Source organism: Leptonychotes weddellii, chromosome 12, assembly GCF_054177405.1.
Source record: "Leptonychotes weddellii isolate Sample4059 chromosome 12, ASM5417740v2, whole genome shotgun sequence".
NCBI lineage: Eukaryota > Metazoa > Chordata > Mammalia > Carnivora > Phocidae > Leptonychotes > Leptonychotes weddellii.
This window is the reverse complement of record NC_138380.1, coordinates 56062967-56075687: the sequence shown is the minus strand read 5'-3', so window position 1 is coordinate 56075687 and position 12721 is coordinate 56062967. Positions and strand designations below refer to the sequence as shown.

Genomic DNA, 12721 nt, shown 5'->3' with positions numbered 1-12721 from the left:
CCCACCCTCTTGACTTCCTACTTTCCTGAATTTCCCTCTGTCCCATGTTCTTACCTCACGTCCAGTTCATCATTATGGCGGGCAGTAATCTTTCTCTTCTCTAGCATTAGTGTATTCTTCTCTTCCAGATCATTTACTTCAGAATATAAGCATGCCTTCAAAACACTCCCGTTTTCCATTAAAAACTATCTCTTAACCCCGATCCTCCCAGCTGCCATATCCTTTCTCTGACCTCCTTAAAAGCACAGATCCTCAAAAGCATTGGCCTCACTCACTCCCTGTCCCTACATGGTTAAGCCTCTTCTCTGTAAAGCCACTCTCCTTGGGCATCATTCCAGCCACTCTTAGCCTGTTACCTAGTGCCCGTCTTTCAAGAGGTCAGAAGTATCTTTTCTGACCCCTTTCCTTAGCCTTCCACTGGCTTTTTCCACAGTTGCCCTTCCCTAGCTTCTTGAAACACTTTTTTTCACTAGGACTCTGGAGCAACCACACTTACCAAGATTTCTTCCAAGCTTCCGAAGAGTGTTTTCACTCCACTTATGCCAATTGGGTTTCTGCTGCTCCTCCTCTGCCCGTCCTCCAAACCCCCAAGGCTCAGTCTTGGCCCTCTCCATGGCGATCTCATTCAGTCATATCATTTAAATGACATCATATGTATTGACTTCATCTAGAACATTCTGTACATGGATTCTCATGTATTCAATTATGACTATTTTTTTTTTTAAATCTATCAAGTTAACCATGAACAGCTCTCCTCCGCAGGCACTCTCAGCTGACTTCAGATGGAAGAGTCGAGAATCCTTGCATTCCTAATCTCTTCCCAGCAGGCACATCTTTATGAGACATGCAAGCTGTTTGTGATATGGTTCCTTTGTTTGCTTGCAGCCTGTCAAACTGGCCTTCACATTCCCAGTCTCTCTGAAATGTGCTCATCAAAATCATTGTTTGTAAGGCTTTCTGGGAGGCTAAAGCTTTATAATGTTCTATTTTGGAACTACTTCCCTGATGCCACACTAGTCTGTGTGTGGGTCTATTATCCCCTGTCTGTCTGTCATCCAAACTCTTCCCTCTGTACCTATAAGGAGACATTCGGATGAGAAATTGGCAGTCCCGGTTCTTATCAGTCTCCATCATCACATCTGGTAGATTCCTTTAAATCTTGGTCCAAGAGGTCTTGTTCCTACTGCAAAAGGACGATACCCACTTCTCTGAATGTTAGCAACCCCTGGAACACATCTAACATTTCCAACAGATTGTGTTTCAACTATACTTTAAAAATAAATAAATAAATGAAAAATAAAAGTTCCAACAACCATTCCTTCCTCCTCTAGTGCTCTCTCTGGAGACAGTGTCCTGGTAAACCTGATGAAATTCAGCTCTCCACATAGTTGATGGCAGCTCAACCCAGTTGGCCAAACACCATCATTTGGCAGTTGAGCATCTCCTCCCTCTTGAAACACCCTCTGCACTTGGCCTCCAGAACACCACCCTTGTATTTCCTTCCTCTCTCATGGCTGCTCCATCTCAGACTTGCCCGCTGGTTCTTCTTCATCACATTGAGTCCCACGGTGGTGCCGAAAGTCAGACACATACTGTCCTAGTCACATGGCCATGTGGTCAGACAGAGGTTCTCACAGAGTCTGACTAGAGTCATAGAATCCCAAGATCATAGACATGAAGGCAGAAGCCCATCATAGGACCCTCGGGCTCAATCCCAGGGCTGAGACTGCACATGCTTGTCCTGCCCTGGCGGTCCGCCTTCAGCCTCCCCCTCAGGTCAGAGTCTGGGCCCAGGTGGGTCCTCCTCATTCCTCTGTGGCCACAGGGAGCACAACTGTGCTCACCTGGCCAATCCCAGACAGTGGCCACAGCTTCTTGGTTGAAAGGAGGGGGTATGTCAGTGCTGTGTTAATAATCCGCTACAGTCTTTTACAGTTTGAGTGATAATTTATCTGAGCCTGGAGACCCCTTTAGTGAATTTGCATTGTTATCTCTTTGCCAAAATTGGACTCCAGTCCCTGTTTTATGATTTTTAGGTGTCCCTTTGTGGGTTTTTTTTTTTTAATTTCAGTATAGTTAATATACAGTGTTATATTAGTTTCAGGTGTACAATATAGTGATTCAACACTTCCATATATTACTCAGTGCTCATCAAGATAAGTGTACTCTTAATCCCCATCACCTATTTCACCCATCCCCCCACCCACCTTCCCTCTGGTAACCCTGTTTGTTCTCTATAGTTAAGGTCTGTTTTTTGGGTTGTCTCTTTTTTTTTTCCTTTGTTTGTTTGTTTTGTTTCTTAAATTCCACATATGAGTGAATATGTGGTATATGGTATTTGTCTTTCTCTGACTGACTTATTTCACTTACCATTATACTCCGAAGATCCATCTATGTTGTTACAAATGGCAAGATCTCATTGCTTTTTATGGCTGAATAATATATATATACCCCTTCTTCTTTATCCATTCATTTATCAGTGGACACTTGGGCTGCTTCCATAATTTGGCTATTGTAAATAATGCTTCAATAAACATAGGTGTGCATATCCTTTCAAATTAGTGTTCTCAGATTCTTTGGGTTAATACCCAGTAGTGCCTTTACTGGATCATAGGATTGTTCTATTTTTAGCTTTCTGAAGAACCTCCATTCCAGGGTGGCTGCACCAGTTTGCATGCCTACCACCAGGGCACGAGAGTTCCTTTTTCTCCACATCCTCGCCAACATTTGTTTTGGTTTTGATTTTAGCCATTCTGACAGGGGTAAGATGATACCTCATTGTGGTTTTGATTTGCGGTTTCTCTGATGAGTAGTGATGTTGAGCATCTTTTCATGTGTTTTTTGGCCATCTGGATGTCTTCTTTGGAGAAATGTCTATTCATATCTTCTGCCCACTTTTAATTGGATTATTTGTTCTTTTGGTGTTGAGTTACTTAAGTTCTTTATATATTTTGGATACTAACCCTTTATCAGGTATGTCACTAGCAAATATCTTCTCCCATTCAGTAGGGTGTCTTTTAGTTTTGTTGGTTGTTTCCTTTGGTGTGCAAAAGTTGTTTTTTTTTTAATTTTGATGTAGTACCAATAGTTTATTTTTGCTTTTGTTTCGCTTGCCTCAGGAGACATATCTAGAAAGACGTTGCTACGGCCAATGTCAGACAAATGACTGCCTATGCTCTCTTCTAGGATTTTTGTAGTTCCAGGTCTCACATTTAGGTCCTTCATCCATTTTGAGTTAATTTTTGTGTATTGTGTAAGAATGTGGTCCAGTTTCTTTTTTTAATATATTTTTTAAAGATTTTATTTATTAATGAGAGACAGAGAGAGAGAGGCAGAAGGAGAAGCAGGTTCCCCATGGAGCAAGGAGCCCGATGTGGGACTTGATCCCAGGACCCCAGGATCATGACCTGAGCCGAAGGCAGACGCTTAACCAACTGAGCCATCCAGGCGCCCAAAAGTAGTCCAGTTTCATTCTTTTGCATGTAGCTGTCCAGTTTTCCTAACACCATGTGTTAAAGAGACTGTCTTTTTCCCATTGCATATTTCTGCCTTCTTTGTCAAAGATTAATTGACCATATAAGCATGGCTGTATTTCTGGGTTTTCTATTCTATCCACTGATCTGTGTGCTATTTTTGTGCCAGGACCATACTGTTTTGATCACTACGGCTTTGTAATATACCTTGGGAGTCTGGAATTGTGATGCCTCTAGTCTTGTCTGTATTTTTCCAAGATTGCTTTGACTATTCAGGATCTTTTGTGGTTCTCTACAAATTTTAGGATTGTTCGTTCTAGCTCTATGGAAAAATGCCGTTGGTATTTTCACAAGGATTGCCTTAAATCTGTAGACTGCTTTGGGTAGGTATCCCTTTGATTATTTGGAAAACCTCTTTAGCGGGGGAGAGAAAAACTGAACATCTTTGCTTTATGTGTGTCGTTTGTGTCTATCACACCCACTTCCCAAACATCAATTATAGCCCATACTTGTTCTTATGGCTTCTTTGAATATTATCTTTGTTACTTCTCGCTTAAGTTTGGCTAATTTTATCCTTAGAGTCCTGTGCTGCTGTCTGTGGGCAGTTGAGCATTAAAGTGATACAGAGCAAAGAGCTACTAAGGTTTCTAATGCCAGAGTGGTGTCCTAGTGCCACCTTGGGATCAGGACGGAAGGCGACGGGTGGTTTGTCCCCGTCACAGCTTCTCAGACATGTTTATTGAGGGAGTAGCAATGAATCTGAATCACGGTGTTGTTTTTCTTTATACCCTAGGTAGATGTCGGTGCACATTCTTTGAATTCCAATGATGTTTTTGTCTTGAAACTGCGACAAAACAGTGGCTTCATCTGGATAGGAAAAGGTGCTAGCCAGGAGGAGGAGAAAGGAGCAGAGTATGTGGCAAGTGTCCTCAAATGCAAAACCACAAAGATTCAGGAGGGCCAGGAACCAGGTGTGTACTGTGGGGTCAAGGACACGAGCCAGGACTTACATTTGGTATAATTGCTAATCATGTAGTTTATTTATTTTTTCATAAATAGGACCCTTGTAACAGTTATAGGGCATTACAGATCCTTCCATTAGTTGCAAAATTGGGCGATGGTACCCGCTATATTTAAATAATTTCCTAACATTGAAATCAAGGTGAAATCACATCATTCGTTAATGTAAGGCAAGACCAGCCCTGTGCTCCTGGAAATGCACTGGATAACTCATTGTGTTTTTCACAGAGGAGTTTTGGAATTCCCTTGGAGGGAAAAAACACTACCAGACCTCTCCACTGCTAGAAACCCAGGCTGAAGACCATCCGCCTCGGCTTTACGGCTGCTCTAACAAAACTGGACGATTCATCGTGAGTGTCTTGCAAAACACTGGGGTAAAACTGAACAACATTGGGAGGGGTGGCTCTGGCACTTTTCAGCCATGTCGGTGCTCTGGGTCTCAGTTTTAGCTTGCTTATCTGCAAACCAGACATGATAGTCTTAGCTCTCTACGCAGGCTTGTTTTAAGAGTCAATGACATAATGGATGTGAAAGCATAGGAATACTGTAAAGTACTATATAAATCAAGCTGCTCTTGAAAAATATCAACTACTTTGCACCTGTGTCAGCATGAGGTTGTTGCTATATGAATATGCATATGGTTGGATTTCCTAATTTAATAATTTGACACTTTCTGTGGGAAACCGTGGTGGGTTCTGATCAAACTGTGTCAGTTTTACACTTCAATTTCCCAGGGAATAAAAAGTTTCACCATGTTGACTGACTAGAGATATTATGAAAATATTATGATCATTGGGCAGAATCATAAAAAGCTACATATGCACCTGCAAATTGAATGAAATCAGCAAGAAGGTTTTATTTTATAGTCATTCACAGGTTTTAAATTTCAGACTGATTTTATACTGGGCTCCAAAATATCCTGGAGTGCAGCCCCTCATCTCAGTTTAAGCATAAAAATTCTCTTTTCTCTGTTTGACATGTAGGTTTTTGAGTAAATTTTTTGTTTAAAGGACAAACTTCTTTCCTATGTAAAATTTGATCTAAAGATTTGGTCACCATGTCCTGGTGAATACAAGCTTTATTTTTCAACACGCACATGAAAATCGTCTAAGTCTTTTCCCAGCTACATTGTTTGCTAGAAATAAAATGCTTTGAGGAAGAAACTGCTCATATTCAAACCACACTTGAAGATGATAAGTGATTTGACCTGAAAATTGAAGGTTCAAATTAAAGATTCGAATTGTGATAAATATTTGGTTGTTGGGCACCACAGTAGCTCACCTATTTTCTAGGAAATCCTTGTATTTTAGAAACTTGTCAGAAAAAATCTGTTATTTTACTCTTTTGACTGTTAATTTGATATGGCATCCAACCAACTTCTTTTTCAACTAATGCTTCTATAATTTCTTACTAGTATTATTTGCTAATATTATTGTAAATAACCTGCTTGTCTCCAATGAAGATGTATTTTACAAAAATAATACCTAGGCTTTGTTCTCCATCAGGTTTAAAAAAATCTGTTAGTCTTTGGATCTCACTGATAGGAGGAATTCTTAATCTCAGGAAATAAACTGAGGGTTGCTGGAGTGGTGGGGGGTGGGAGGGATGGGGTGGACTTTTCCTCTACACCAACTGATTTTCTTGTTTGGTATTTGGAACTCTGACTATTCCCCTCACAATTTAAGGAAAGAAATGTCACTGAAAAGTATTTGATCTAGTTATCATAATCAAAAAGCAGGCTTTAGACATATAGATTCACACAAGACAGCAGAGCCTATGGGTTAATAACACAGGTTTTGGAACCAGTCTGCCTGTGCAATATCGCTTACTTGGTGATGTTACTTACTAGCTGTGTGACCTTAGGCTGGTTACTTACCCTCTCTGTGCTGTAGTATTCTCATCTGTAAAATGGGGATAATCCTAGTACCCACTTCATAGAGTTGTGTGAATATTAAATTAGTTGTTCATATAAAGGATTTAGAACAGTGCCTGACATGGAGTGATATTTAAAATTTTTGCTTTTTTAAATCATTATGTGATTGGTAAATATTCTGTAAAAAAGATGATATAAACTAAGTTTTTGCCTTCTGTAAGTAGTTTTTGTCTGTTTTTGTATAACAGTCTCAAAATTTCATCAGGTTATAATAAATATGTGTTATGCTCAGAAGGCTGCAGGTTGCCTGGGACCAAGTTAACCTAGGTCCAGCCCAGCTGGGTGGTTCTCCTTTGGGCTGCAGGCTGGATTCATGCCTGTTTTTCCCACAACTGAGCCCAGGAATGCAAGAGGGCCCCTGATGAGTCACATTTGCTAATATGACATGGCCAAGGCCAAAGCCACCTCCACTCACTCGACTGTACTATAACAAAGTCACACAGCAGAGGGAAGGAGTGAAGAATTAAGAACCACAACCCTATCTACCACACCTTCCTAAGGGTCAGGGGGTTCGTTATCCAGAATCTTTTAAAAATTTGGAACTTTGGATTAATACCTGCCCACTGGTAGTGGGTGTGTTAAACTAAACCTCCCTAGCAAACTTTAAAGTTAACTACAGAGAACATGATTTAACACATTTAAGATAATAATAAGAAGAAGAAAACTTTGCATATGAAATATTATATCATCTTGTCAAAAATTGTTGATTTAGAAAATGACCAGACCTATTGATTTTATTAAAATAATCTTGACCTACACAATAAAAAACAACTGAATACTTAGACCATAAACTCAAATGTCTTTAGGGACGAGGAAGGCAATGGAAATCTGTGAAGCAGCTTGTCACAAGGGACCGGAAGTGGAACTGGGGTCCGACTGCCTGTAGCCTCCCTGAGGCATTCAGGGGCCATGTTCGTAGTTAGCACTGTGCTTCCCAGATAAGATTCCATCAGCTTGTGATAGACGATGAAACAAATAAACAATTTTCTAAATCTTTTTTTTAAGATTTTATTTATTTGAGAGAGAGAGAGGACGAGAGCAGGGTGAGGAGCAGACTCCCCACTGAGCAGGGAGCCTGACGTGTGGCTCGATCCTGGGACTCCGGGATCATGACCTGAGCTGAAGGCAGCTGCTTAACTGACTGAGCCCCCCAGGCGCCCAACAATTATCTAAATCTTTATTACCCAGAAAGAACAAAAAAAGATGACTAACAAACTTTATTTTTGTGGTGCTTTAAAATAATACAATGCATTGGTATCCTATATATTAGAAAAATTATTGCTTTACTCTTTGATCCTAAGGCTTTTTCATACATTTCAGATTCAAGAGGTTCCAGGAGAGTTCACCCAGGATGATTTAGCAGAAGATGATGTCATGTTACTAGATGCTTGGGAACAGGTAAAACTGTATTTGGTGTGCTTGTACTTGGGAGCTGACAAAACCTGCTTTGAAAAATGGCAAGTCTAATAATAAATGGACCTATGGATTTAGGCTGTATTTTATTTATTTATTTATTTTTATTTTTATTTTTTTTTAAGATTTTATTTATTTGACAGAGAGAAACACAGCGAAAGAGGGAACACAAGCAGGGGGAGTGTGAGAGGGAGAAGCAGGCTTCCCGCCGAGCAGAGAGCCCGATGCGGGGCTCGATCCCAGGACGCTGGGATCATGACCTGAGCTGAAGGCAGACGCTTAACGACTGAGCCACCCAGGTGCCCCTAGGCTGTATTTTAAAGACTCAACACAGTTTGGCAAAAAATAAAACTGATACATGTAGCAAATTGATTTCTTAAAATGGAAAAAATTCCATGGCTACTGTCTGTGGCTGTATAGTTTTAGGTGAAAAACTTCCATTTTTCATTTATTTTTAAAATTGATTCACTCCTAATTTCTTCATGCATTCATCCATTCATTTAACTAGTAAATGCATTAGTGGATACAATGCCATGGGGGAACAGGGCCATGGGGACGTCAAAGATTCAGAATTTTTCTTGAAATCTGATGAGAAGTCATCATAGGGGGCCTTTCCCCTGAGGAAGAAACAGACATAGAATAGTTTTGAATCTACACAGAAAATATGTTGCTGTTATGTATATCTTTATTTGGGAGAAAATGAATGGGGATTTGGCATGCCATATCTGATAGTTGGGTTTTTTGTTGTTGTTGTTTTTCACCCTTTGTGTAAACTGATAATAGTGGAAGGGAAAAATAAATATATTAGGAACTAAAATGTATAGAACAATTATGAAACCCGTATCTGAATTAGGCCCACTCTTAGAGTCAACCCTAGTAATTGTTACTTCTAGGTCTGTTCTTAATTGCTAAAGTCATTTGGTTATATTACCCCTTAGCTTCTTGGTATAGAATTGCCATATTTGAATTTGGAATCTAGTCACAGATTCTCCCCAGGTGAATGGATCACATATTTATAGATAGGAAATTTAAAATGTCATGTCAATAAAACACCTTTGTATATTAAGAATTACAAAATAAGAATGGCATTTCCTTATTCAAAACAATTATGTCCATTTGTAGTCAGTTCTGCAGTCAAGGATACTTGAGAATATTTCCCTTACTACATTTTATTTTTTAAATCATTTTTTTCATTTACATGACCAAGCTGTCGTTGTTTGTTCTATGCCCTGCAAGCAAATATTTCAGTACTTTCAGTATGAATTAGAATACAATCAAAACTAATTTGGCCAAAATTTCTCTGCCAACAAGTTATTTTAAAGTGATTTAAATATAAGGTAATTCGGGGCACCTGGGTGGCTCAGTTGTTAGGTAAGTGTCTGCCTTCGGCTCAGGTCATGATCCCAGGGTCCTGGGATCGAGCCCCCCATTGGGCTTGCTGCTCAGCGGAGAGCCTGCTTCTGGCCCTCCCCCAGCTCCTGTGCGCCCTCGCTCTGGCTCTCGCATGTGTGTGCTTTCCCCCACCCCCCTCTTTCTCAAATAAATAAATAAATAAAATCTCTTAAAGTAAATAAATATAAGGTAATTCAAGAGAATGTTTCAGCATTGAAGTTCACAGCCTATACATTTGACAAGAAGGATACATACAGAATATGTAATTATATCAGTTTTAATAAAAACTCAATATTTAAATACTAAACATTGTAGCACTTTTACGAAAGTGTTAGAAGATACAGTTTTAGGTGTACACTACAGGCTTATGGCAGAGGCTTTGCAAGGGAGGCTGAGGTCCCCCCAGGATAATAATATGGGGATAATGACTGCCTTACATACCCTAAATGGGTGGCTGCAGAAAACAGCCAATATGTTGTTTTGAGAAAGTGTGTAAACTAGAAAATACTATATAAACCTGAAATATCAGAATGTGGATTCTGGAGTCAAACTGGCTGGATATCAATCTAGAGTATCTCTTAATAAGTGCAAACATTGGGAAAGTGGTGGGCCTTCTCTGCACCTCCTTCTCCACATCCCTAACTTGGGGGCTTGCTGTGAAGGTGAAATGAGCAACGTGTGAGAAGCATTTGGTACAGGGCTCGCACTGAGCCTTTACTCCCCAAACCGTACATATTATTGTTTCACTTTTCAGATTTTTATTTGGGTCGGCAAAGATGCCAATGAAGTTGAGAGAACAGAATCTCTGAAGTCTGGTAAGCGAGATCCCATGGACAATGAATGGCATTTATCCTGAGTGTTTATTACAAAGCTTTTGACTGCTCTTTTCACCACATTCTTCAAAACCACATATTAAAACTGAGCAGAATCTAATAAGCTTTTGCTTTCAGAACTTAAGTGTAATGGAATTTTTTTGAACTGAAGAATTTCAGAATAAGAATAAGAAGAATGTTTTATTACCTAATTTAGAACATGATTACATCAGTTTATTCTGAAAACTTTAAATTCACTTAAACAATATTATAGAAATAGTAAAACCTCTATAACTATGATAACCTAGATTTTTTAAAGTTTTTTGAGTAATGCTGTTCTTTCTGCACAATTTTTTTTATTTTTGAAAAGTACAGGAATAATTATGCCATAAGGATAATTCTATAAAGTTTGAAATTTTTTTAGGCAACCATTAGACTCTCATGTGCAATCCATGGCAGATGAGAGAAATCAATAAGGAATTGTTCATATGGAACGGTATTTGGCTACTTCAGGGCAATGAAAATTTGATTCATTATTTTTATTGGGAGACTTTTCATTTCATGGTTATTTTAGTTTAATCAAAACTAACTGACCCTACGACCCAGGAATTGCACTACTAGGTATTTATCCAAAGGATACAAACATAGTGATTTGAAGGGGCACATGCACCCCAATGTTTATAGCAGCAATGTCCACAATAGCCAAACTATGGAAAGAGCCCAGATGAATGGATAAAGAAGATGTGTGTGTGTGTTGTGTGTGTATACACACACATATACAATGGAATATTACTCAGCCATCAAAAAGAATGAAATCTTGCCATTTGCAATGACGTGGATGGAACTAGAGGGTATTATGCTCAGTGAAATAAGCCAGTCAGAGAAAGACAAATACCATATAATTTCACTCATATGTGGAATTTAAGAAACAAAATAGATGAACATAGGGGAAGGGAAGGAAAAATAAAATAAGAGGACAACAGAGAGGGAAACAAACCATAAGAGACTCTTAACTATAGGCAACAAACTGAGGGTTGCTGGAGGGTTGGTGGGTGGGGGATGGGGTAACTGGGTGACGGGCATTAAGAGGGAACTTGAAGTAATGGCACTGGGTGTTGTATGCAACTGAGGTAACACGGAATTCTACCTCCGAAACTAATAAGACAATATATGTTAATTAAATTGAATTTAAATAAAAATTTTTTTTTTTAAAAACAACTAACTGAATGTGTTTGTCTTTCAATTCTTTATAGCCAAAATGTATCTTGAGACAGATCCTTCTGGAAGAGACAAGAGGACGCCAATTGTCATCGTAAAGCAGGGCCATGAGCCGGCCACATTCACAGGCTGGTTCCTGGGCTGGGATTCCAGAAGGTGGTAAACTGGTTTTTGTAGGAAAAAAACAAACAAATATTTTGGAGCCACTGTCCCATTGCTGTTTTGAGGGGAAGAAAGGTTTTTTGGTTTGTTTGGTTTTAGAAAATTAACCGGCCCTATGACTATTTTTTAATGCCTACTATTGGTTTGAAATTCTTTTTAAACTAGAATTTTCTTATGTTAGTATTTTAAAATAACCTAAAGGAAATTTTTGTTATGGACCAATGTTAACTCTGCTGGAAACTGACTTATATCTTTTTATATGACCTTTTAAAAGTGAGAAGCTGCACGTAATCTAGGGGAGTTCATCAGGGAATTTTATAATTCAGGAAACTTTAGCCAAACTTGTTCTTTAATATGCCAGAAAAGTAAGCCATAATTTTGAGGTTATTCTCCTTTCCATGTGCTGTGTTCAAAAGAATTGTATATTTGCAGTGAGGTTTATGTTAAGATGGTTTAAAAGTTTGTTGTTATTTTCCTTCTTCAGCCAATGTGACTCTGATACCATTCACTCCTAAGTATCTTTTTCTGAGTAATTTTGCCATTTTTGCCTTTTAAAAAGCCTTTGAAATCACAGCTTTTTCATGACAAAATAATTACAGTCTTATCTGGTTGTATGTATGTATGTATGTATTTGACATGTTTAATACCACAAAGGTTATGTATGAAAAAATTCACTAATGCTGTCTTTCATCATTAAAATGCATCTCTTTTGGAAAGGTTTTTTGTTGTGACAGTTTATTTAAATATGACATGTGAGTTAATTACACAGTTTTAAGGTTAAATACTTTTATGCATAAATAAATATGAATTTAATATTTCTTAATTCATCCTCATTAAGTAGTCAAACTTAAACAACTTTTCCAAGGTTACATAATTATGAAAGATTTTGAAGATCAGTACATATGACATCTGGGCCCTGTTAAAGGATAAACTGAGGTGTATCAGACATTTCAAGAGTTTATTTGAGCAAAAATCAATTTGGATTTGGCAGTGCCAAACTCTACCAGCAGGAGCGCAGGGAAAGACTTTTCTAAAGAAAAAGTAAAGCAAAGTAAGGAAATGCTTTTTTTCTTTTTTTAAGATTTTACTTATTTATTTGTCAGAGAGAGAAAGAGCGAGCGAGCACAAGCAGGGGGAGCAGCAGAGAGAGAAGCAGGCCCCCCCACTGAGCAGGGAGCCCGATGCGGGGACTGGATCCCAGGACCCCGGGATCATGACCTGAGCCGATGGCAGATGTTTAACCGACTGAGCCACCCAGGCACCCCAAGTAGGGAATTCTACTGGGTGTGGGGCACTAT

General features: G+C 38.9%; 1 protein-coding gene across 1 annotated transcript; it reads left to right on the top strand.

The window, feature by feature from the left end:
- The first annotated feature begins 3805 nt into the window (after positions 1 to 3805).
- Positions 3806 to 12139, top strand: LOC145716659 (scinderin-like). Its single transcript, XM_081800922.1, has 6 exons — positions 3806 to 3814; positions 4267 to 4444; positions 4722 to 4843; positions 7747 to 7824; positions 9986 to 10046; positions 11297 to 12139. The coding sequence occupies exons 1-6, from the start codon at positions 3806 to 3808 to the stop codon at positions 11422 to 11424; spliced, it is 576 nt and encodes a 191-aa protein (XP_081657048.1). The 3' UTR covers positions 11425 to 12139.
- The last annotated feature ends 582 nt before the right edge of the window (positions 12140 to 12721 follow it).